Raw genomic sequence first — 26,623 nt, 5'->3', positions numbered from 1 at the left:
GGTTTTCCTTTTTGGAAAAAAAAAAAAAAATCAGTGACAGATGCCTGAATAAAATTTAAAAATATATAAGAAAAAATGGATTCTTATCGCAAAGAAATATCTTCATTTTCTTTAGTAAGCCTTTTGATGTTGCCAAATCATCCCCTTTTCCAATGCTTATTTCCTCCAAATGCATTACCAATGCAGAGTAGTTGTTAACAGTACAGTCCACTCTAATGCTCCACTCTATTAGACACCCACATTACAGAGTGCAGATACTTAAAGTTAGGATATTTGTTTGCAGCATGACTGCTACTTTTCCCATTCTTTCTGTCTCTTTGGTGAATTCTGGTAAAATGCATATAATTTTTATATACTTTTTTTAGCAACAAAGAGAACATCTTTTAATATAATTTAAAATAGCCAGATTGAACTTTGCAATATAGTGGACTGATATATGGAATGGTGATCTATCATGCCTATCTTTAATTTTGCCACTAGCCTATTGTTTTATCCCAGCATGTTACCGTCTCCATCTGTTCCAATGCCTACATCTTCCATGGCAAGAATAGCTTGTACATTTCACTCCATAACGTATCAAAGTGCCCTGCAGCTTTTGAGTTTTAGAGAGGAATTATGGAAACAATTGTCTCTTTCAGTTTCCGATTTTTATCTAATTATCTCATATGACAAATTCCTTCTAATTTGGAATATTTGTAGAAGCATCTAGAAGAAGACTCACTGTACTGTAGTCTTTGATTTCCTTAACTAAATCTTGTTTAGTGACATCAGCAATAACTGATATAAATTCTTTACATTCATGTCATTTTGCCATTCTTCTACTAGGCCTGGACCTGTATCTACATCATGCTTATTTATAGGGCTATCAAGTTTTTGAACTCAGTAAATGGCTTATTGAATTTAGCTATATAATAGGCTGTATTAAAAAGGCACTTGAGGTGTTTATACATTCTAGAATCCACCTTTCTTTGGCAAGTGATTTCTGCAAGTGATTTCTACAAGGAAAACCTTGTAGTAATCTAGAGTTACTTCATTCTATAGGCCATGCAACAGGCAGGCCATGAACTGTAGCATGCAGAATGAAGTCGAAATAATGTGAAAATTGATATTTTTCAGCCGCTTTTGGTTTCTCCCCGCCGGTGCTCTTTTAACAATGTAAACAGCCACAAGGAGGAATGAATATGTATACACCAAATGACTACTCTTTGAGTTACACCGTCCCCTTTAAACTGAAATGGAGCGCTCCTTCAATAATAATATTACATCATTACTATGCGATTTAAAGCGTATAAGTAGAGACTGTGTGTCGGGTGTATCGAGATTGGTCCAATAACCAAATAACTTCCAGTCAACCGCGATTCTTTGGTCAGAAACAGTTCATTGATGCGAGAAATTGCGCTCAATCTTGTCACGAATGGTGATATTGCAACCGACGACCAAACCGGGTTCCGCTCCTCTCAGCAACAGCAAAATACAAGACGATACGGTTACAGTGGGCCTAGGAATACCACCATCGTACAGTGGATTATTAGAAAAACGTCGAAAAACGGTCACACGAGAAGTCGATGGACTTATTCTGTCAGATGCTAACAATGCACGCAGGCGGCGGCGGTGTAATAGTGTGCTGAACAGTGGGCTTCTTGATACATTGGAGCAACATTTGGATGTCACAGTTTATTTGGAAATTGTTTCCGACCGGCCATATCCTTTCATGACTGCATATTATTCTATATTATCATCCACGAGTGGGTTCTTTCTACAGTATAATGCGCCTTATCACGAAGCCAGAATTTTACAGAACTGTTCCCAGGAACATGAGAGTGAATTCAGCCTAGTGCAGTGGCCTCCATAGCCATCAGATCTCAATCCTATTGAGCGTCTGTGAGATGAGATGGAAGGAGCTCTTTGGAGTATAGATCCGCAACCATCCAAATGGAAACAAATGCGGGTTGAGTTAACATGGATCAGTATCCTTGCAGCCCGCTTTCGTCCATGCCACGATGAATGTTGGCTGCTCTGATAGTCAAACAGGGCCTTACCCGCTATTGGGTAGGCTTACCTAATAAAGTGATCACCCAGTTTATATTCTGTATCACTTTAAAATTTCAGTAAACAGATCTTACAAAAGAAAGTGAGTAATAATGGTTTTTGCCTTCGCTTGACATCAGGCGAACGCAAAAACAAGAATCAACTTTTGAACGGGTTTCGGCGACAACATAACACATATTCTGAACTTAACTACCTATTGTTGCATGAACCTACCTGTTGCCATCTGCAAACAAAGAAACATTGAGTTGATTTAGTCGATTATTTTAGAAGAAGAAGAATCTTCATAAAAACCCTTGTGAGGGAGTTTCCCATTTCCTGATGGACCTCGATGTCCTGCATCGGGCTACGTTGGCGTAGTTATGCCACTTCCACGGTCGAACTGCCCTTATAAGTTTGTAATTACACCAGCCAATAAAATATGGTTGTTTAGGTAATGGAGAAGATACAGCATGAAACGGGGTCACACGAGAAGCCGTAATATGAAGTGGCAATTTATGTCCTACTTTTACAATCAGATGGACGCTTTGAGGTTTCGCCAGAACCAGCTGGATATTCAGTCCGAATGTGCCGTAGAAGCAGTTTAAGGAACACTCTGGATCTGATTTAAATTGGGCATCTCATATGATTTAGATCATTTCTCAGTAACGGACTCCATGTCGCTGGCTCTCGACGTTATAGAAGATTTGAAGATTTTAAGGGTAAGTGTAAATTTGGTCCTCTACTATGAACGTCGCGAGAGTACTTACTACCCTTTAAAAAAAAAAAAAATCCACAAAGTTTATTTTGAATCAATAATGAGATCGCAGATCCTCTACAAAGAAAAAATTACAATAAATTATTAGCATTTGTCCGAGTTTACGAAAATTAACGGGTCTCGACTACTCAAGTTGTCTATCAAACTGTCTAAGAAACTTAGTTTTTCACTTTGTGAAAAACTATTTAAAATGAAATAAGTAAAATGAGTAAAATGAAAATGTACCCTTAAGATACAATTAAATTGTGAGGAGCTGGAGAGTAAACAATAAAATACTGCACTTGGAAGAGTGGGGTCTACGTGATTGTTCATCATTATGTTAATGAATTGATAGACGCTACACTATTATATCATGTGGTAGATTAAGTGATTTATTATCGAAATGATACAATTTTAAGGAATTGAACCACCCCCAATGCCAAACACTTAAACTATTTTTCGGTTACTTTTGGGGAACTCACTGTTTTGCATCTTCAGGTCTATGGGGAATAGAACATTGTTTGAGGAGTAGTACTACAACTTTTTCAATTTGATAATGCTAAATTTTATATTTAACATTAAATGTTAAATGCTATTTCTGAAAAGTTGTCTGTTTTACATATTCAGTATATTCTGAATATAGTGAACATGGTACGAAGACAACCTTGCGGGAAAGGAAGATATATTCTCTTATGCCCTTGTTTTAAAATGGCCAGTACAGATTTGTTTAAACATAGATTGTGTGAGTTCATTTTTGAATGTAGGTATAAAGTAACAAATAATGTGTGGCATTGATAGTATTGATGTGGAGTATTTTTTGTGGTAGTGATGTAGTATTTACGTGGAATATGTTTTGATATTTCGGAATTTTACTATTCCAAATATAGTGATTATGTTACCCAGACAACCTGCGGGGATAGGAGTTATACATATTCCTCACTCCCATGCCCTTGTTTAAAAATTGGAAAAGTGAGTGAACAACTGATGTAGAACATTTTTTGATACTTCGGAATTTTAAAAATTCGCTTTAACAAAGGTCTGCATCCCATGCTTTTACCAAAGCAGATTAAGACTACTGGTAGATTGCATTACATTTGTCACATTACACTTGTCAATGTAAATTTTTGTTTGAATTGTTAGAATATACACTATACTTCCCAAGTGCGAGGTAATGAATTGTAGCGCATTCATCAGCTCATGATTTTTATAAGAGGACTTATAAAACACATTTATAATATGTTTTATAAGAGTTCGATGTTTTTAATATAACAGACAAAAAAAAACCCCACAAAAAAACCCAAAAAAACATGAATCCAATGAAAAGGCGTTGATCCTCAAATAACGAGGCTACCACCATAAATTTCATTACTAATAAGTAACACTTCTCAGTGTGGAAAAAGCATCGCTTTACTAATAAGTGATATTATACTTATTGGTAATGCGGCGACATCTTTCATACTGTATTTTCGGTACTTAATCGGCACCTCATCGGTGGGAAGCCAGGCAACTCATTATTATTTCTTTTGACAACTCGATGATTTAATCACAAGATTGGAGGTGCTAAAAGTAATATACAATATGCATATATAATTGCAAGTTATGGTGTATGATTAACATGATCGTGGTATTGCAATCAATTTTATCATTGTTTAGTTATTTTAGTTGGTTTTAACGTTGCGATGACATGGAAATATCGATATTGCATTATAATTTTTCTCTACCTACGAGTTATGACTATAATAGGATTTAGGATTAAATCATTATAACGTTTAATTATAGTTACCGGTTACGTCTGTGGTCCACCTTAAATATAATTTACGTCCCTAAGGATTCTCACGTTTCAGAGAATCCTTAATAGTCGTTTTCTGTAAGCCCATTTAGTTCCTTGACGTAATTTAGTCATGGAAACTTAAAAAAAAAATCTCAGTATGCTAAGTCAGGTGAGAACAAATCGAGCACTCAGGTCATTTTTTTGTATCATGCGCGCGCGCGCACACACATACACACCTTTCTTATGTTGAGATTTTCCGCTAATCAACCTACCAATTCCTCTGTCATTTCAACTGCGAAACGAATTTCAGTCACAGCGAACTGCCTTTCTAATGTTTTTGTTCCTTTTTGTAAGTTGATTCTCTGATTCCTTCCCATGCGACTGTGCGGTATTTGTCACTTCCATTTTATCTTCCGGAAACCTGTTAGCCTTCTAACACGGAAACATTTGATCTCGGCGCTGCCTTATTCCCGTTTATCCCACAAACCTGCCTCCTCTCAATTTGTCTTAAAAAAAAAAAATAAATAATAATAAAAATAAAATAAAATAAAATAAAAATTTAGTTTCACCAAAAACTGTAGCAATTCTGGTCCATAGTTTTTTTTTTTTTTTTTCCATCTTCGGAATACGATTGAAATATAATAAATATAATACGTACGCTAAAAACTGCATTGTGGTTACAAAACGCGATTGGTCAACACTACACTTCGAGCAATATGGACGGCAACTTTAGCAAGCATGTCATTAGCACCACTATCAAGTCTTTCTGGGCGTTTTGTCAAAAGTTTGACTAAATCGAAGCGTATACCTGCTCTCTTCGACGAGCATTGTTCTTGCTTTTCTTCCCCTGCCGAAAAGGTAGATATTTTCGCGTAAGTTTTCTCAGCTTCTTCCCTGAATTTTGACACAATTCCCCACCACTATTTCCTGTAGAAAGTTCTGAGTTCATTTGAACTTCAGCTTGACGATATTTTAATTATTATTTCTATGTCAAAGACCATGTCACCGCTGAACCTGATGGACTACCAGTCATACTATCAAAAAAAAAAAAAAACTAAATAATAAAATAATAAAATAAAATAAAATGCTCGACTGCACTAGTTCCTATTCTTATTAATTTGTTCACTTTGTGCATTTCCTCTGGTGTTTATCGTAATGCTTTCAGAATTTCACATTTGGTTTCTGTTTATAAAAATCGATCGGGAAGATAAATCTGATCCCTATAATTACCGACCCATCTTGATTATTAACATTTTAGCTTAGATCTTTGAAAATGCAAATTTCAAAAATTTCAATTCATGCATCTATCCTTTTATCCACGAATTCCAATTCGGATTTATGCCCTGTAGATCAATTTGGCCTTATTTTTGCACTAATCGCATGCGAATCTGGATAAAGGTCTCAGATTGATTGTTTCTTCTTATACTAGGACTCTGACTTTCCAAAGCTTTTTACTCTGTTTACCCTAAAGCGCTTCGTTTTAAGTTATTGTCTTATGGAGTGTTACCACCTTTACTTGACTGTGTAATTCAGTTGTTAAACAATAGGTCAGCGAAGATTGTTCTTGAGGGGACTTCATCTTAACTGTTTTTTATCCTTACGGAATGCCGGAGATGCAGAGTAGAGAGCCCAGAGAGTTCTCCTCTTAGCCCTTTACTGTTCATCATATATTTCAATGATCTCGCAACAGCACTTACAATTTTTGATGTCGAATGGTAGATGTTTGCTGATGACCGTATAAGGTTATCGATTCAATCTCCTATGCTCTAAGTTTACAAACTTGTCTCGAATTATTCTCATATGCTTAGTGAAAACAATGTCTTTAAATACAAGTAAGTGCAAGCCATGTAGGCTTAAATCTTTAATATTGTTGAATTATCATGTTGATCAGAAAGAGGTTGGAGTTGATGATCACTGCAAAGACCTTAGTATCACTGTACGTCATGATCTTCATCGATCGGTTTATAAATAACATTGGTCCCAAAGCTTTTAGCCTATTTGGTCTTATTAAACGCACTACGTCGTCATTTAATATGCTGCCCTTTGCGACCCTTTTCAAGCGACTAGTTTTACCCGTTCTTGGCTGTTGTGTCATTATTTGGTCTCCGCCCCAGAAATATCTTTCGGATCCACTCCAACGTATTCATCTGTACTGTTGAAACGTATTCAAATCAAATTTATTCGTTTCCTTTGTTCAAAGAAACACATCGAGTTCCATCGCAGGGATTACAACGCTCTGTGCCACAAGTTTCGTTTAATTCCTCTTAATTTACGACGTGACCTTCAGTGTTGCTCTTTCATTTATAATTTAGTCCACAATTTAATTGACTCTCCTGCTCTTCTCTTATTCCTTGGCACATTCTTCGAGCAAATTCCCGTCGTCAATACGCGTTCTCCTTTCCTCTTAGAACGAATTATTCATCTGTGAATACGGTGTTTCACGGTGTGAAACTAATTCATTCTCACAAGATTGATATTTTTGTTCGCAAAAATTCGTTCAGGAAGCTGACTCTTGGTATGCTAAAGTAACTTTTTTAAAAATTATATGTTGTTCATAGCTGTAAATAGTTGCATATTACTGATTACTATAAATTCATATTAATTCTTATTTTGTATTTTTGCATGCAATGTAATTAATGTTTAAGTATTATAATGTATTCATTATTCCAAATAAATAAATTAGCGAAATCGAACTAAATGGCCAGTACAGGTTTGTTTAAACATAGATTGTGTGAGTTCATTTTTGAATGTAGGTATAAAGTAACAAATAATATATTACAGTATTAAATAATACAATTCAATTTTGTTATTCTGAAACAACGGTAATACAAAAATAATTTAAGGAGATCACCTCATTATCAACAAGTTGCACTACAGGTACCACAAAATAATACTCGAACAAAAAATATAATCCCTTCTCCAAAGTAATTTATTAATAATAATAACAATATTTATAATTAATAATGATATTAATAATTAGAACTATTAAAATAATAGTTATTGAATTACTGTTTATAAATAAATATATCTTCTGGATTAAATTTTGTATTTTATCTCATAGATTTTCGATGACTGTTACCATCTCCGTCAGCATCGGTTGTCGAAGCGGTCAGCAGAACCCAGTCTAGAACACCATCTTTCTCTGAAGAATGAACCCCTGGTTAGTTTAACTTTTACTTGATATCATCTTGAAAGGTATCTAATCAGTTTGAAATATACTGATGATGAAGGGAAGACAAAAATATAAGGTGTGGTGAATTAGAAATAGAATAATTCTTATTTATACTACGGGCACAACCACCAGGTCAGTGGAGTTTATAATAAATCATCAATACAAACATTAATCATATTTAGCAATCACGGGCTTGAACCCTGGTCCATTCAAAGAGCGCTTGCTACTGCACTGTCGTCCTTGACCACTCGGCTATGTCAGGCCATTTCCACGTGGTGTTTATTACGTGTAACCCCCAGTTCGAAATTTTGTTTGTTATCAGTTACGTGCCTCCATAATATTATAGCCCTTCCGAAAAAGAAGTATCATATCCGAAAAACTGATAGTAATTAAACTGCTTATGTTAATGAAATTTAGGTTTATATACTGTTTAGCTTATGTGTTATTGTTTTGACAGCAGTATCGATTCTTTCTTTCAGCAGATTTGAAGACTGATGTGTACGCTCTTATCGAAAAAGAGTTCGCGGTCTTATATTATTAAGTGGATTTAGTTTCCATGAAATAGATCTACCGTTCCTTTTCATTCTGACTGTAAAAAATCATCCACAATCCGTTATCTATAATTGTTCCACAGTGCCATGCATAGAAATCCACGAAATCTGAACTTCACTACTGTTTTTTTAAATTTTAAAGAATATGCAGCTTCTCAGTTTTCCATATTCGTCAACTGTGCCTCTTATCATAATGCTAGTATGGAAGGAAGGATTTCGTTCGAGAGTGAAAAATATTGTTGCCGTTTTTCATGCTAATGTGAGCTAACACGAAATGAGGAAAACCTTATATAGCACACCTTAGAATCATGCTCTAGCCGTTTCATTAAAACCCGGATGCTGCACGCGCTCAAGTTTAAATTCGCACGAGCCACAGTATAAAATAAGGAACAGGAAATGTCCAACTCCCTGCTTGGTCTATGTACATTAGAATCCGCTCTTCGCTTTCAAGGGTAATGATTTTTTTTTTTAACAGTTTAAAAGGGGCTTATTAAATATCAAATATATCTAAAGATTTGTGAAATAATGCGCAGTCTAGCTAGTGTTGTTTTCATCAGACAGAGGGGAATGGTCTTTTCGGAGAATCGCTGTGATCTATGTACAATTTTCATACGATCCGACCTCTGAGGAAGTGGATGAAACTCGATGGATGATTTCTTACGTGTAGCGTATATGCTCTGTTTCTAGGGCAGTTTAGTAACTGCAGTCTTGATTCTGGTAGTGGACCTGTCTTGAACAGGCTTATCTCACAAATGATTGGAGCTTCTTACTTGTAATCTGACATAAGCAATCTGAAATATATGAACCTAATAAAATTTTATCCTTCCAATTATTATTATTATTATTTTTGTAGGTAATATAAATATTAATCCATATCACAGTAACAGTTTCATACTTCTTGACATTCAGTCCGAAACGTTTCCTGAATGCACAGAATACACAGTATGAATGCACACAATACTGTGCATTCATTTCTAGAATAAATCATTTCTCATGTAATGTGGCGCTTAGCGTGTTTTTACTTGTTATTCAATTCGTGCTTGCCGATTTATTTACATACTTTATTTATTCTATTTGAAGTATATCACTTCACTCCGGTACGGCAGTATATGCTAGTGTAGTAAATAAAATAAGTACAAGTCTGGAATAACAAGAACGTAGCAGAGTGAATTGTATGCGATAAACAAGTACAGTACAATACAATACAAATACAAAAATAATATATAGTACAATAAATATTAAAAAAAACCCGCGTGTGTACCCTTTACGCACGAAACATGTTTTATGTGAAAAGATCTTTGACGAAAATCGTTTAAAAATTTTAAACGGTTTTCGTTTAAATGTTTCATATCGAACATCTAGAACCGAAGTTATGAACGATGTAAAGTTTTATGCTCACGCCAGCTACTTACTGTACCGAATCAACGTTAGTAACTGAGTTAACGTCATTTGGGAAGTGACGCTATTTGTGTCATTTCTGCCTCGCATTTTCGTTACCAATCGGTTTTCCTTAAGTAGGAAATATTTAGTATGAGCGATGTAACGTTTTACGCTCACGCCCGCTACTTACTCTACCGAGTCAACATTAGTGACTGAGTTAGCGTCATTTAGGAAGTGACGTCATTTGCGTCATTTCTCTCGCATTTTCGTTACCAATCGGTTTTAATTCAGTCCGGAAAATTTAGTAGCTGCCGCCATAGATGTGTTCGCATCAAAAGACGATTGTTGGGGCTGTGGCACACGAAGCTGCCCAGAGGTTCTCCATCGGCTGGAGCCCGTCAGCCGGTAAGTTTCTTTTGAAAAACGGCAGTTCTGTAGGTCTTGTTGGCACACAGTTCCTTATATCTATTGATCATAGTGTGCATAGTTTTGGGGGAAAGGCGCCTCCGGTGGTTTCCCACATCTGCGCCATATATACTCTGTGGAGCAGCCGGTTCACTAGATTTACCGCATTGGACGGGAACATCCGTTGCAGACTTCTGAGTAGGTCATAGTTGGATCGCAGGAGCAATACGCCAGTTCCGTGCTTCCGGGCTACGAGGAAGAGAAATAATTTCCGAAAGGTTTGGTACATCTATTTTGGATGTAAGCAGTTTTTCCAGGATGATGATGTTGGTTCTGATTATGATTAATTCCCAGGGGATCCAGTTAAAGGTGGTGTATAGGATGCTTCTCGAGATTGTGAAAAGTTTTCCGAGTGTGTTGTTTAGCCATCTTAGGATCCAGTATTCTATGCTAAGGAAGTTCTTGAACCGAGTAGACGGTGTAGAGGAGCAAACAACAGATGCGTAGAGTGCAACCGGGGAGACGCATCTCAGGACTTATTGAGTTATGAGGCTCGGATGGTAAACACCAGTAAGTTTTGGGCGCCTCCGTAGCCAGGTGGGAAGGAGCAGTAGTGCGTATCACATGCTTCTTGATTAGATCGGGGTTCGAGCCCGTCACCACCAAATACGGAAGATGCGGAAAGGTCAGGGAATGACCACCGCATATCCCGGAGCAATATGGCCTTAGTTGCTAATGCTCCTAAAAACCAAAATAACAACCAGTAAGTTCTTGCTTTGTTCTCCAGAGGGTTGCAAGGGTCCTTTTCTTGGTGTTTGCAAAGCGCCGCGAAAAGGCGAGTGTTCGTCCTAGGTGACTCCTAAATCTGTGTGCTCCGTGACTATGTTGATAGGATGGCCATCTAGGAGGATTGTGATGTTATTTATTTTTTATTTTTTTATTTTTTTTGAAAATGTGATCTGGGCGAATTTGCTGGGATTTAATTCTAAGCCAATAGCTTTGAGATAGGCTGCAACGACGAAATTCTGGCGTGTTGCCGCTTTCGAGGTATGTGCTCTGTCTTGGCTCTCTCGTGAACACCTTGAAGTCGTCTGCATACAAAATACAAAATAAAGTTTTTGTGCAACGACATGAAGGGATCGAGGTCTTCTGAAAAAAAGAATGCAGACAGAACACTCCCTTGAGGTACGTCTCTGACTATGGTGTATTTGAAGCTATTGTTATTATTCATCACAAGGATTTATCTTCCAGTGAGTAGATGTCTAAAAATCTTGAATATGGGACCAGTAATTCTGAAGTAGTTCTCGAGGATTATGCTGCTTTGATATCGAGGAAAAGTATATCCATTTGTCTTCTGTTGTTGAAAGAATGTCGGATCCTACAGAAAGTCTGAAGGAGGTTTGTGGTTGTTGATCTGTTCTTTATAGCGGAGTGGAGATAGCCGGTTCTATGGCCAAAGTAGTGCTCATTTATGTGTCTGATGATGGCTTTCTCAAAGATTTTTAGCATATTGCATCCTATGGAGATTAGTATGTATTTACCGTTTTTTGTTGGTATGGGCTTTGCGATATATTGCTTCCAGATTGAAGGTATAGTTACAGACTGTAGAATCCTATTGAAAGTAAGAGGGGATCTATTACGAGTATGAATGGGCTACAAATTTTAACATGAATAACGGAAATCCATCGGGTCTGGCAGTGCATTTGCTTGGCAGGTTATTGCGTAGACGAGATTCTGTTTGGTAAGGCTGATAGAAGAAAGCGGAATTCTATTATTTACTGGGATAATTTCACCGTCACAGCAGAGAAGATCGGAGGGCAACCCCAGAAAGGTGTGATCCGCCCAACCTCGAAGGGCATTCTGGTCCAGAGAACAAATTAAAAATCAAATTATTATATTAGGGCCACCCGTAATTTTTTGCATATACCCATTTATGTAATGTGTCTGTAAATTTTGTGCGTTCTCTGGTCGATTTTCCTATTTTCCCCCAAGAAACTGGGTTTATTTTCGAAAATAAACCCAGTTTCCTTGCTATGTACTCAGGCGTACATAGCAAGGAAAAACTCTTGCTATGTACGCCTGAGACCCACTAACTCAGCCACGGAGTGAAAAAAGCCCATTAAAGTTCCTCGCGTCATCGACGGGATTCGAACTTGGGCCTTGTCCACCCGGTGTGGGGAGGACGGTGACGATACCACTGTGCTACCGCGCAGGCGGTCCAGAGAACAGTCGACACTTGAATTGCTAACAATTCTCTTTGAGCTGGTAAGCCTCCCCATGTGTCGATGATCTCTTAGCGCGCATGAATTGTGCTCTTGCTTTTTTGTATTTGATAGAATTGTCAATGGGCGGCGACTTCTGAAAAATCCTGAACGCCCATGAAAAAAGTTTTTAAGGTTGTTTGTGAACCAAGGTTTGGTCCATTGGGAAGTGTGATCTTTTTTTTAAGCTCCCGCTAACGCAATCGCTCTGAGATATTGTGAAATGCAATTGAAAATTTCCTCAATGGGGTCTTGGGAGTTCGCCCTCCAGTCCAATGATTTTAGCACACCCATGATTGTATCAGGCTTTATGAGTTTTGTGGAGAAGGCAACCTTTGAGGAAATTGGGTTGATTTGTTTCTCCTTGTTGCTGCTGGAATTTCCAAGGGTGTATATGGTGATGGGGGAATAAACAGAAGAGCACTGACAAAAATTAATGTTTCGGAGAAAGATTTTGTCTATATTGTTGAAGATTAAATCAAGGTTTTGAGTTCCTTTTGTTGGTGGGATTTGGAGTATTGTCAATCCGCGGTTAGACCAGTGTAAAAAAAAAAAAATTCTACTAAAACAGAAGTCGCTTCTCAAACAGTTGTAGTACGGATATTGCGCTATTTGTACAAAAGTCTTATTGCGGCGCCTCCGTAGCCAGGTGGGCAGGAGCAGCAGCAGTGCGTAGCACACGCTTCTTGATTATATCGGGGTTCGAGCCCGTGACCACCAAATGCAGAGGATGCGGAAAGGTCAGGGAATGACCATCGCATATCCTGAGGCAATATGGCCTAATGCTCCTAAAAACCAAATAACAAACAAACAAAAGTCTTATTAAATATAAACGCAGTTTTAATGAAAATTTAATAGTACAGTATATAATTTTCCATCATTTATAAGGAACAGTCATATACAAGGATAATTTCAGAACCTTCTAGTGTGTGTGTGTGTGTGTGTGATCAGTATACGCTACAAATACAACCACTCGATATAAGTGATATGCCAGAGCAACTTGTATCTATTACTAATCAACGTAATTCATCGTGAGGCAGACGATGCTCAAGAGGTAATTCATCGTGAGGCAGACGATGCTCATTAAACCTCTTGAGCTATGCTCAAGAGGTTTAATGAGCTGTTGATCGCGTTTGCAAATTCAAACCGGTGTATCCGAAGTGGTTACTGCATCGAACAAAAAAGTAATTACATGGGAGATCTTTCTGGCGAATAAGGAGAATGTGTGAACACTTCTCAACCTCAGGTTGCAGCATTGTTGAGAATCTTGATGTTGGGTGGTTGCTGTTTGTCCTGAAGTTAAATTAATAAATTTCGTTTGTACTCTGGATGGACGAGCCAAGGAGCGTTTACAACTCCATTTTAACAATGTTATTGTAATCGCTTCATTAGTTCAACAGCTAACAATGGACTGTGCACTTTTTTGTGGAAGCGTAAGGGGTTCGACTTAGCAGTGCGCTAATTTGCTTTCGTGTATATTACCTCAAGGCTACAGCTGGTTCGTATTGCTGCTTAAAACATAATACACGCCTTTAATGTTGGTATCCGGTTGCACGGAATGGTCAAGACTCTGATGGATTCAGAACATGACATGCGTTACGTTCGGAGCTCCTTGACGTTTCCCTTACTTAATAGCATTCAACCACCATCGGCAGTTTTATACGATGCAGAATGGTTTTCAAATCTTCCGTCAACAGGTTAAGACATGGCCTAGAGTTTCCCCAACACATGAAAATTAATCGCTGTTCAAATATCCATGCATATGAAATTCACTTGAACTTTTTCATGGTCCTGAACTGAAGTCAATGAATATATGTCTTCGCCGAACTTTTATTTATAAATGGACAGTCCATACTAGCGCTACACCTAACGAGAGTTAACCTCATATACCATCACAGACTGGCACTGCAATACAGGAAGATTCTCAACTGCCATTTTTGTAATCATAAATTGTCTTGGAAGGATTTTTCTTTAAATTTGTAAGGAAGCATAATTTTCCTTATTACAGTAAATGTTTTTCGCGTATGTTAATATACATGTTTACTCATTACAAGTATATTCATAACTGTGATAAAGGATTCCGTTTAAAAAAAATGCAAAAAACTAGTGTACAAGAAGAATGAAAAAATCACAGCAATTTTCACAATCATCCAGTTTTGAAGTCCGCGTGTTTATATCCTATGTAGCCACTCTAAAGCTTTGTCAAACTAGATTCTTTTCACGTAGTCACATTATTTATTTTCATTTCAGGTGATATCATTTTCTCAGCAAACTCTGAAGCGCCGAGTGAAAAGAGATTTCCTACCCGAGCGATCAACAGCGCCAATGATTTCTTTGAATGATCCTCGCTGGCCGCAGATGTGGTATCTAGTAAGTGCATTTATTTTAAATTTTTCGTGCTACCTGTTTCTGAACTGTAGTTTAGATTTTCAAGAAATAGATACATGAGAATAACACTTAAAGCCAGCCACTTTGTGTTATTTATCACCCGCCATTCTACAATTTGTTTATTTATTTGCATAACTCTATACATTTTCCCAACAAAATGTGCGATGACAAATGACAGTTATGCTGTTAGTATAACTGTCTTCTCAAACAAATTCTCGCAAAACAGAATATGAATAATAGTAATATAGGATAACAGTCATGTACCAATAATTTAACAATTTTCACACACTTTAAAGTAATAATATATTTCCATTGTTTGTGGGGGGGGGAACCAAATGCCATCATGAAAGATGCGATAAAAACATGATGGAATTTGTACATCATCAGTTTACTGAGATAAAGACAGAAAAAAGGCTGTGCAGATACCTTTAGGTTACGTCAGACCGAAAAATGACTGACAAGCGCATGAATTGTATCTTTTCTAAAAGCCTGAAGTGGCATAAAGACAATTGTTCATTAGTCTCTATTACAGGTGATAGAACCCTGTACGAAGCGATTGGAACGACACATTCTTAAAAATCAACATCCACATATAATCGATGTTCAATTCAGGATTCAGTCGTTACACCTAGTTTTCAGTTATTTGAAAGAAGAAATTTCAGTTCACACAAATATCTTAAGGTCCATCAATTTAGGTTGCCTTGAAAAAGGGTTCAAGTCCACTATCATCCATAAGAAAATAAGTTCGCACAAATATCTGTATATAAGGTTCATTTAAAACGTTAAACTCACTAGCAAACATAGACAGAAACGCCAATTTTAAGAAGAAATTCGTCCTTCCGTTCCCTCCTTAATAGACTGAATAGACTTCAGTTCAGCCCTGTCTCGCACTGAATTAGAGGCGTAGCATTTCCTTGCTGTACAATTTGCACGGGTGGCTATTGTTCTTAAATTTGCAGTACTGATGGGGATGTCCTTTGCCTGCATAATGCGAGCACATAACTTGCTTACCATAACAACGTTCAGCAGTATGGCCGACGCCCAAAAAGCGTAAGCGCGTGGTGATTAGATAAAATATTCTGAACTTATATAGTCCAGCTAATGTAATTTGTCTTAATTTTTCTATAAAACTTCGAATCTTTGCAGGAACTTTTAACGCCCATTTACGTCCGGTACCATATGTATTAATGCGAGAAAACACACAAAAAGTTTCATTTTGAAATTAACCCTTGGTAACAACAAAATCAAACAAGTTCCGATTAAAGACCTCTTGTAGCAACACATACTCGCCAAAATCGAATCGGCTCACTAGAGCCTCGAATGAAGAAAAGTTTAGAAACTCCTTTAATCGTCAACGAGGACCGAACCTAGAAGTCTCAAACGAGCAGAAGACGGCGATGTATCATGCTGACTAGACTGCTCCAGAGGGCTTTGATATAGAGATAGTACATAAGTCAAAACGCTTGCAAAGAGTGAATCTGATGGCAGACAGCAAAAACAAGTTTTATTTAACAAATAAAACTTGCTTTTACATTTAGCAAATTTGCGCCGAATACTTCAACTTGTTTATGAAATAGTTGAGATAGAAAGACCAAATTATATCACAATATTCAAGAATGGGGAGGACCGATTGTACTTATTCATTTTTCTTCTGCGCCTTCCCTTATTTATGAAAAGAGTAAAGGAAGGTGCTGCAGGAAAAAAAAAAAAAAAAAAAATGCGTTGCATGAACGTTTGGTTAACCCAGGATTTGAAAATACGAAATAGGTGAAGTAATGGGATCTCGTTAAAGAATTCTACTTGAGTTACTAAATAGATGTCATGTACATTTCTTAACTCTTCTCCTGAACCATATGGTAGCGTGTACAAAACTAAAGATGTTTAGTTGTTTAGAATTTGCGCCGAAGAAACAAAGGCCGCGAGGAGTAGGTATATTTTGGCTGTAAATTGCGTGTATACTAAATTAGATTACATAATTGGTGGGTGAAAAAACTCGTTCCCGAGAGCAAAAACCCATTTGTCTCCTTTCACAAACCGGCTAACTCGATCACAATGAGGGGAGGGATATATAAAACACCCTTTTTGTCTTGATGGGAATCAGCCACATGTTTTTTTACCCGGTATGGAACTACAGCGATAGCAACTATTGTGCTAACCGTAAGAGATTATAAAGCGGGTATGACGCTGCACTTATATGACGTGTTTTCAAATGAAAACTCTTCATATAAGTATACATGGTGTTTCAATAAAGAGACACTGGGGTTTAGCTCCCTTAATTTTAAGTTTGGGCTATTAGGCATATTTTGTCATATTTGTGGGTGAATTTTTGAATCTGATGTTAGAATTGGACTAAGTATACCGTTTATATTTTACGAGTTCTAAATTAAAATGTTTCTTAATCCACTGCTTTTCTTATTGGGTAAGTTGTTCCCCGACCTTGGTTCAGTCTAAAAACGTCCTCGGCGCTAAGGCTGGTTTGGGCTTGTATTCACCTTAGAGGCAAATACGGTTTGCCTCTAAGGTGAGTACAAGTTCTGCCCAAGTCGCAAGTTTCTAGTATCTTTTTAAATTGTATACTATCACATGGATATGTGAGTCCGCTATATATTTAAAAATCCGAGACACCTGGACAGCTGTTTCGAAGTTTACTGGCTTCTCATCGGCTGCTGAGTGGTCTGGGATATAGTTGTACTGCGTAAGGCAAACGCGGTCTAATTCTAGGAGTTAAAGATAAACCAGTTATGTTTTTTTACATTGAAGCTTTACTTCCATTAGATGTACAGTGGATTTGCTGTATAATTTAAATAGATATTTGAAACTTGGACAGAACCATGGTTAGCTGTATTTACCTTTAGAAATGAAACATGATTAAGCTTTAGCGGTAAGGACTGGGCTCTCGTTCTTCACTGAGAGTGTCTTTCTCAATTATCGAAATCAACGCAGGTAACACGTATTAATTTTAATTTGTAGTCCTTTAAGAAATTATAGACAGATTACACTCTGTGCAGGTTAAAGCGCTTAGATTTCTAGTATTCACCAGTACTGACTAAGTTTTTCCATAATAAAGCCATTTTCAAACAATGTATTGCTTTCCCCTAACGTAGTGGGTATAATTACTCACCTTTCACGTTTGTGGAAGCAGATTCGAATCCTGTCTCGAAGTGAAATCTTTCATGACCTCCATTTTTTTAACACTGTGTTGAATTAGTCAGTTTCGAGAATGGGTTGTGGTTTTTCATACAGAAAATCAAGTAAACCGACTTTAGAATACCCGAAATTGCACACACTATATATCGACGCCTCTTGGCCTTAATCACTTCACCGAAGTTCTGAACATGCCGGTTCTCAAGCCGAAGGCTCTCTTAGGCTTACAGGTAAAATCCACCACTAAAATTTCTATTATTCATCTGCAGCATAAGAATTGTCGGAAAAATTCGTGGGCAGTGTAACTTCTAAAATATAAATCCGTTTCTACATTTTCTTTGATATTGTTTGCTCTTCCTAGAGGCTAATTCATAAGAGCGGAAATCTTGATGTCCTAACTCATTTGACAAAGTTTCGTACTTCTGTTAGCAGCTAATTCATAAGAGCGGAAGCCTAGATATCTTAACCCATTTGCCAAAGTTTCGTAGTTCTGTTAGTAGCACTTTAAGCAAAAATAGATTTCTTTCCGTCTGAGACTTTCAGCTACTCTTTTACGATGATAAATGGTTTGGATTCATACATGCGTTAACGAATCTATCTTCATAAAGTCACGGTATTTTTCATGCCTGACTACTTTACCTCAGATACTGGCTTCTACTAGACACGTGTTTAATTTTTTTTCTCCATCCTTAGCGCAATTTTAAGAAAATGGGTGCAATTGAAAGACAGTATTTTGTGCTTTTCAGTCCTTGAATATAATTATAGGAAACCTTGAGATACTTTTTATTTAATTGGTTTCTTGTAGTTATATTTGTAGAAATATATTATCGTAGATATATTCGTAACATAAATTTTACTGTTCAGTTTTTATATAGCACAAAATTGGGTTAATATTAGCTAATTAATCTCTCTCTCTCTCTCTCTCTCTCTCTCTCTCTCTCTCTCTCTCTCTCTCTCTGTCATTTACGTGCTTTTTCTTAACATGCACTGGTGTTTGGGAAGCAAAAATGGAGCATTCGATATTAAATTCCACATATTGACAAGGGTTTTTATTAAGAGGAACTGTGCTTGTGTGATCACTCAGCGGTTTCAGTTGAAATTGAATTATTATTACATTCGCAAAAAAACAGGAATCATGGAAATGAAATTCGGGAATTGCTTGGTAAAAGATGGTTGCTACCATCCATTGATATATGGGATTGTTGGATTGACCTGTACATTATCGTAAGTAAATTCAGTCGTTTGAAAACAACCGGAGATAGATAAGTGTCTCAGAGTGAAAAAGAGTAAGAACTTCGGTGTTTCCATTCATCGAAGTTCTTACAGTTTCATGCCATATCGTTGTCAACCGGTTCAAGTTATATTAATTTATTATGACCGAAACTTCATCAGAATTATATGAGACGCCAGTTAACAGCTAAATAGGATTTTTACTGCTCTGAGCAGTGAAATATTCAGTTCCGAACGGTATAATCAAACACGCATGTAATTAGCAATATAAAACAAATTTGTGAAAGAAATTCAGTTTTTATAGTTGTACGTGCAAAAGAAGGCTTCGTGGAACCGTTATTAATAATATATTATAATGGCATTCGTTTCACATTGCTTGCACTATTAAGAAAAATTTTATTACTGTTACAGTTTGATATTATTTTTTTGTTTCTGCAGTTTATGGCATTTTTCAAATCCAGTGAAGCCGAAACACGCTCTGGCTGCATGACACCACTGCCTCTATACATGTTTTTACTTCATTTGTTTTTGATCCCCATTCCACCTTATACTTTTCTTTCCGTAAACATGCGTCTAGAATATCACTGTCAGAAGTGCGAGGAAGTCATTCATTTCATGAGAGAGTTTTCAGTTCTCTGCTGCCGAAAGCGCTCTCGACAGCCACTGTAAGAAAGCTTTCTCCAGTTCCTTCATCTTGAGTGACCTGAGCCTTGTGCATTACAATGGCGAATTGTCGAAAGCAAAGCGAGAAAAAGAAATAAGTGGGGGAGGGAACTTCCATTCACCGCACACTGAAATTTGAGGGAAACTGGGGTTTTCAGCGGTTGTTATAACGACAGCATTTGAAGAATGATTTCACAATAGTCTGCTGCCGCCGTTGTACTAATCCGCTTTGGAACTTAAGCAGACAAATGAAAAGCCAAGTCTGTAACTGTCAGCGGTTTCAAGAGAGCTTTTGGAAAAATGTTTACCCCAAATAACGAGACCTCATTACTTAGGCATTGTTTTTCGTATGATTCTTCGTAACCTCAATAAGGTATTAGGAGTTCAGCGGAACATCTTTCTAAAGACCATTGCACTTTTATCTTATTTGATTTTAAACAGTATTTACGTAAACGCTTTGATTGTTAGATTTTTAATGGACTTTCCATCCAACACTGACCATATTTTTGAAGAAAATAAGAATTCTTCGTTCTTTTTGTCTGAATAGCTAATTACAATTAGACAGTGGTACATTTTGCAGTGCTGGGAAAGAATTAAAAATTCAAAATATTTGTAGAAATAATTTTAATTTTTAATTTCTCATATGGAAGTAGCTTTAAATATTTTTATAAATCGCAAGGTTCCAGATGTATCTATTGGGTAAAATATTTGAATTGTTGAGCAAAATTGATAAAATATTGGGGAAGCAAAAGACTCAGTCGTAGATAGGAATATCTTTATTGCAACAAGAATAATACAAATCGATATATTGCAGTATTGCCATTCACGGCCATACTGCAATGCATCTGGAGATAAATCATGTGAAATTCTCTCTTGGATGGAGGATTTATAAAATGAAATTACAAACAGGTAGCTAATGTTGTCCTTATTGCTGGATACTTATGGTTACCAAAAACACGTAAAGTTTTAAATGTTCGAATAATTTATTAACAACACTACTTCTCTAGAAGAGCAGTTCTTCTGTGTACTATACCGTACCAAGTGGGTGCGACCCGGGTTATAAATTCCAAATTCTCTGTTCAGCTAAAATCTTGAGAATGCATGGCTGGGCCAAAGAAGTGGAAATGGGGAGAGAGAATTGTCATGTATCTAGAATAGGGTGAGCAGACGTCTCGGTTTTTCCGGGATTTGTTCCAGCGTTTCGATTATTTTATTATTTGTATTTTCTCCGGGATACATAAATGTTCTGATTTTCTGAAACTTTAAATGTTGTGGTCTACCCAGCAGATTTTTTCTTATCTCCTTATTTATTTCCAGTCTCAGACTGGATCTACCAAATATGATTTCATAAAAAGCATTCGCAGTTCTTTGCATAATGCAATACAGTCGGGAGCTGAGATATTGATTTGCTAGGATGGAAGTGGTCGTGGTAAAATATCGTCATACTTTGCAAACCATGCAGTGGCCATCGAACAGTTGAGAGAATTTTTTAGAAGATGTAACGCATAATATGGTATTGACGCATTTAAAATTTCGCTGGTTAACTTTATACGAAGTAATCAATTGAGTATTACAATTTTTCAAAGTATTGAAGTCATTTTTTCTTACAGAATAAAAGACGCCAAACGTTTAATTGTAATTTTTTTTTAATCGCCGTTAAATGAAGTGAACTTGCGTATTATGTACTTGTCATATTCAATAAGCAAATACTTAGAATTAGGATGTTCCGAAAATTGCGTAATAGAGATTATCAGTTAAGTGCATCAGACGATAGAAATTCTGAAATAGCGCATCGAAGAAAGTTATTTTCTATATTAAATACACAAATATGAAAATTTAATGTTCCAAAAATTGCATAACAGAGTTCGAGTTAAGTGCATCAAACGATAGAAATGCTGAAATTACATGTTGAAGAAAAATTTGGGCCTTACTTGCAAAAAAAGTGAGCAATCGAAACAAATTTCTGTAAAATGTTAACCTATCACAGTATATGTAGTGCGAAAAATTTAAACCATTTAAATTTAAGTTATTTGATATGTATAAAGTGACTTTTGAAAATATAGAAAAATGGGAAGAACCCTCCAATGAATTCAAATGTATGGAATTGAAAACTTAAAAATTTTGGAAGAACAAAATATATATAAAGATATTATTTGTATGCAATTTGAGGTTTGCAGACTTAGTTTTCTTCACTTAAAAATTTCCTCTTAGAAGAGATGAAAGCAAGGCATTGTAATTTTTGATAATTACTCAGTGGTCATTTTTAGGCGCGTTGTCATATATGCGTAATGTGCTTATTGGCTTCACCATGTCTGTGTGTCTGTCTGCCCGCATGTAATAACTTAACTTCTATTAGATGGATTTTCTTTCAGTTTTTATATTTAGGTATTATAAAAATGTTTTATGTGAAAAACTTAGAGCTCTTTGACTTCCTCTCTTTGCAACATGACTTTCTCCAGTCCAACATTCCTAACAGAGAGGTAATTTTCCTTGATGAATTTAATGTTCACAACTCCAGCTGGCTTCCGTTTTCTAGTCACACCGACCCAGCTGGTCGAGATGCTGAGGCTTTTGCAATTACTAATGACCCTGCACAGATTGTTCATTTACCTACAGGAATACCGGACAATCCTAATCATACAGCCAATACGCTTGATCTTTTTCTCACAAACAACCCTTCTAAGTACACGGTCAAAGTGAGAGGTCCTTTAGGCACTTCAGATCACAACTTGGTGATTGTCTCTTCTCCAATGCAACCTTTATCTCATGGCTATTCCCAATCTGATGTTTGGCATTACAAGAATGCAAAATGGGATGACCTGCCAGACTTCTTTTCTTTGGTCGGATTACTGTTTCAAAAGTTCTGATGTCAACGTTTGCTCAGATCGTGTCAGTGAAATTATTCTTGCAGGAATGGAATCCTTTATCCCACGCTCCACTTTAAAATCTCGTCCTTTATCCAAATCTTGGTTTTCCAATAAATGTGCTGAGGCTGTTCAAGAGAAGAATGGTACATATCGTAATTGGCTTGTTTCTAATTCTTAAGTTTCATTTTCTGCCTACACCAAAGCTGGGAACAATTATAAAGCAGTTATTAATCAGTACAAACTAGAGTTTAAACAGGCTAAGAGTAGAAAACTTGCTTCTTGCCCTAATGGTAGCCTAGCATTCTGGTCTCTTGCCAAAGCTATTGGCTGCAACTTTTGCCCATCTCTGTTCCCACCTCTGTCCAAACCAGATGGTTCTGTTGTCACTTCAGCCAAGGATAAAGCTGACCTGCTAGCATCCCATTTTTCTTCCAACGAATGTATTAATGATCTTGGTAAAACACCTCCCACCATTCCCAACACCCTCCATTCAATGCCTCCTGTGGTCTTCCGTCAAAAGGATGTCAGAAGGATTTTGACGAATCTTGATGCTAAGAAAGCTCCAGGTCCCGATCTCTGATCGCTCACTGACGGTGATGGTGATGGCTCTCGGTCTTCTAACTTCTCCACTAATGCCGGTGTCCCCCAAGGTTCAGTTCTTTCCCCCACTCTTTGCCTCTTGTATATTAATGACTGGAAATCCTATCCATAGTTTTGCCGATGATAGCACATAGCACTTACTCCTATTCTTTGCCGCCTTTTTTCACTTTCTTATTCCAAAGGTGTTTTTCCTTCTGCTTGGAAATTTGCTCATATCTAGCCAGTTCCTAAAAAGGGTGACAAATCCCTCCCATCCAATTATCGTCCCATTGCAATTACTTCTACTCTTTCTAAAGTAATGGAGAAATCAATTAACGATCGCCAGTATGAATTCCGTCAGTGTCGATCCACTGGTGATATTCTGGCTTATGTTACCCATTTATGGACTAATTCAATGGAAAGGTTCGGTGAAATACAAGTAGTTGCTCTTAACATCTCAAAGGCTTTCGATCGTTTTCGGCATAAAGGTCTTCTAAACAAGCTTCCATCTTATGGTTTGCCAACTGTTTTTAGTAATTGGTTATCCAGTTTTCTCTCTGATCGCTCACTGAGGGTGATGGTAGATGGCTCTCGGTCTTCTAACCTCTCCACTAATGCCGGTGTCCTCCAAGGTTCAGTTCTTTCACCCGCTCTTTTCCTCTTGTATAATAATGACCTTTTTCCATTGACTGGAAATCCTATCCATAGTTTTGCCGATGATAGCACATTGTATTTCACTTTCCATTTTGAGAAACCTTGTCCTGCTCAATCAGCTCCAACTTCTCGAAAATCTGCTACCAGTTCCTTAAATGCCGATCTTCAGATACTGTAATTGTCCAGTGGGGCAAAGACAACTTAGTTGATTTCAACCCTTCTAAAACTCAGTCTTGTCTTATATCTCGCAAAAAGTATTCTTCTGCTCGTATGCTTATCTTTAGTGACACTCCGATTTCTAGGCAAAATGATATATCTCTTTTAGGGATTACTTGACTTCTAATCTCTCTTGGCACAAGCACATTACAAATATTGCTTCCTTTGTATCTAAAAAACGTTTTTCGCTCTCTCGGCGTTACGTTTCTTCCAAACAGCTGCTCACTCTGTATAAATCACAAATCCGCCCTGCCATGGAATATTGTTCCCGCATCTGGGGTGGTGCCCCCAAAAACCTCGCTCAGGCTTCTTGATTCCATTCAGAAGAGGGCAGTTAGTAAATTAATGATTCATCTCTATCAGTCTCTCTCCACTCGGTGTCTCATAGACGTACTGTTTCTGCTGCATGCCTCTTCTACAGATACTTCCATGGGCACTGTTCTTCTGAATTGGCTTCTATAATTCCCACCCTCTCTTTCAAAGCAGTCCGAACCCGTGCCGCCACCAGCCAACACCCATTTACTGTCCAACTCCAAACTCACAGAACCAACTTTTCATCTTCCTCGTTTATTTATTCAACTGCCGTTTTCTGGAACAACCTTCCTTCATACGTATTTCCTGAAAATTACAGTCTGCAGAAGTTCAAGTCCAATGTCAACAAATATCTTCTTTTGTCTTCTCAACCTCCAATCTAAGTAGTATAGGTTCTAATACCTCTCGTGTTTGGGGTTTACATTAAAAAAAAAAAAATCCCAAAATTTCATCAAAATCGGACCTAGAGAAATCTGGGTTATTATTTCTTTGCCCGTCCGCATGTAATAATAACTCGACTCCCAATAGAATGGATTTTTGAGAAATTAATTACTTAGCTCTGTTATAGAATAGACCCAAATTTAATTATAATGGGCCTAGTAGAAATCCAATAATTATTATTTCTTTGCCCTTCGTATGTAATCATTGAGTCCCAGTGGATGGATTTTCATGAAATTATGAATATTTCGCTCTGTTAGAACGATCTGTCGAGCTAGTACAAATTTCATTAACATCGGAGAAATCAGGCAATCGTTATTTCTGTTTTTTTTTTTTTTTTCTTTTTTTCCTCCCCATACACGTCACATAAGGCTATCCATATACTATATATTGTAGCTGATGCACGGGATGGAATGAAGAGCTACGAATTGTTCTTGGTTCGCTCGTGTTTCTCCCCCCCCCGTTATAAATCATGAATTATTGCTATTTGCTAACGCGCCTGAAATGCAATGCACTGCGTGGATTAATTAACTTGTTTCTTTTAAGTTGTTTCTTATATTTCATAAGAGCATATTTCGGAGTTTGAAAAATTACGTGTCCTGCAATTGCGTATATAAAATGGAAATGCCAAAAGAATATTTTCATAAATAAATGTACAAAGTTGTCAGATGAACGAAATTGTCTGGATGTAGAAGTAAATCATTTCATCGTTATTTAATTTTAAACTGTAAATGTTTTATAGATGATCAATGATTAAGAGGAAGAGGTTCAAAAAATATCGTTCGGCTAAACCTTTGGATTCTGAATTATTTTATTTCAATATTGCTTAATTATTCATGAAATTTATTAATGTAATTGTTTTTACGATATAATAAAGCATACTTTCTCTTTTATTATTATTTTCTTCATTTTTAGAGCTCATATTCGTAAACACGGCAAAGTTCTCATTGATCGGAATTTTTTTTAAATTGAGCCGTAGTTTAGGCTCCAAAACCTTTTATTCTCATTAATTATTTAGAATTTTAAATTACAAAGCAAGATGAGAACTTTAATTCGTATCTAAGTCTGGAAAAGATAGAACTTATCTGTTCACCAACAAATATCAACAGAACCGGATTCTAAAAAAAACTTCAGCAAGTCGAGTTTCCATCTCTTAGAGTTAAAAGTGAATTCAAAAAATCATTTTTAAGGTCTTCTACGTTGAGAAAGATGCTCCACTTAAATTGGGATTCCTTTTGTAGTTTATATTACTGAAGTTCCAGTGAACTATATTTTTTGTTCATAAACCTAAAGGTTTGATTTGTGAAATTTCGTTCTTAAGTGCCACGTAATGCTTTCCGCTCAAGAATGTAGTACATTTTATTATATTTAAAAGTATAAAATAAAAAAAAAACAAGACATAAAAATTAAGTTAAAAAAATCTTTTAATACCCGTCGAGTGTCACTAGCCAGATCAGTTTGCAACCTTATTTGGCTGCATTTTGGAAGCAGCACTCAGTCGATATTGTACTGTGTAATTCTTTTGTGGCAGATAGGGATTTGACTATGTCTGTTAACCCTGCGCCACGCTAGAAAGAATAGGAAATTAAGAAATAAAAATAAATATGATAAAAAATACGAATGTAGCGGGAAATTAACGAAAAAATAAAAACAGTGATGGAAAATAGATTTCATAAAATGGTAAAAAAGAGGATAAGGTTGGTAATGTGGAGCTTAGATAAAATACATTAGCAATCTATGGGATTAGACACAGAAATGAAGATTGAAGTGAAAATAATCATATAATAAAGACAAAAGTATGTAATTAAAA

General features: G+C 36.7%; 1 protein-coding gene across 1 annotated transcript in view; it reads left to right on the top strand.

Moving 5' to 3' along the window:
- Nucleotides 1–26,623, top strand: part of LOC150089224 (furin-like protease 1, isoforms 1/1-X/2) — a 553,478-nt gene that overhangs the window by 175,719 nt on the left and 351,136 nt on the right. Inside the window, exons 2-3 of the mRNA XM_090388436.1 lie at nt 7,615–7,713; nt 14,573–14,692. Of these exons, the coding sequence (XP_090244562.1) occupies nt 7,615–7,713; nt 14,573–14,692 (219 nt within the window). The remainder of the gene's footprint in view (nt 1–7,614; nt 7,714–14,572; nt 14,693–26,623) is intronic.

Source organism: Mastigoproctus giganteus, chromosome 2 (genome assembly GCF_048544385.1).
Source record: "Mastigoproctus giganteus isolate SK-2022 chromosome 2, ASM4854438v1, whole genome shotgun sequence".
NCBI classification, from domain to species: Eukaryota; Metazoa; Arthropoda; class Arachnida; order Uropygi; family Thelyphonidae; genus Mastigoproctus; species Mastigoproctus giganteus.
Note: the sequence above shows the minus strand (reverse complement) of the source record. Positions and strands in the feature narration are given on the sequence as shown.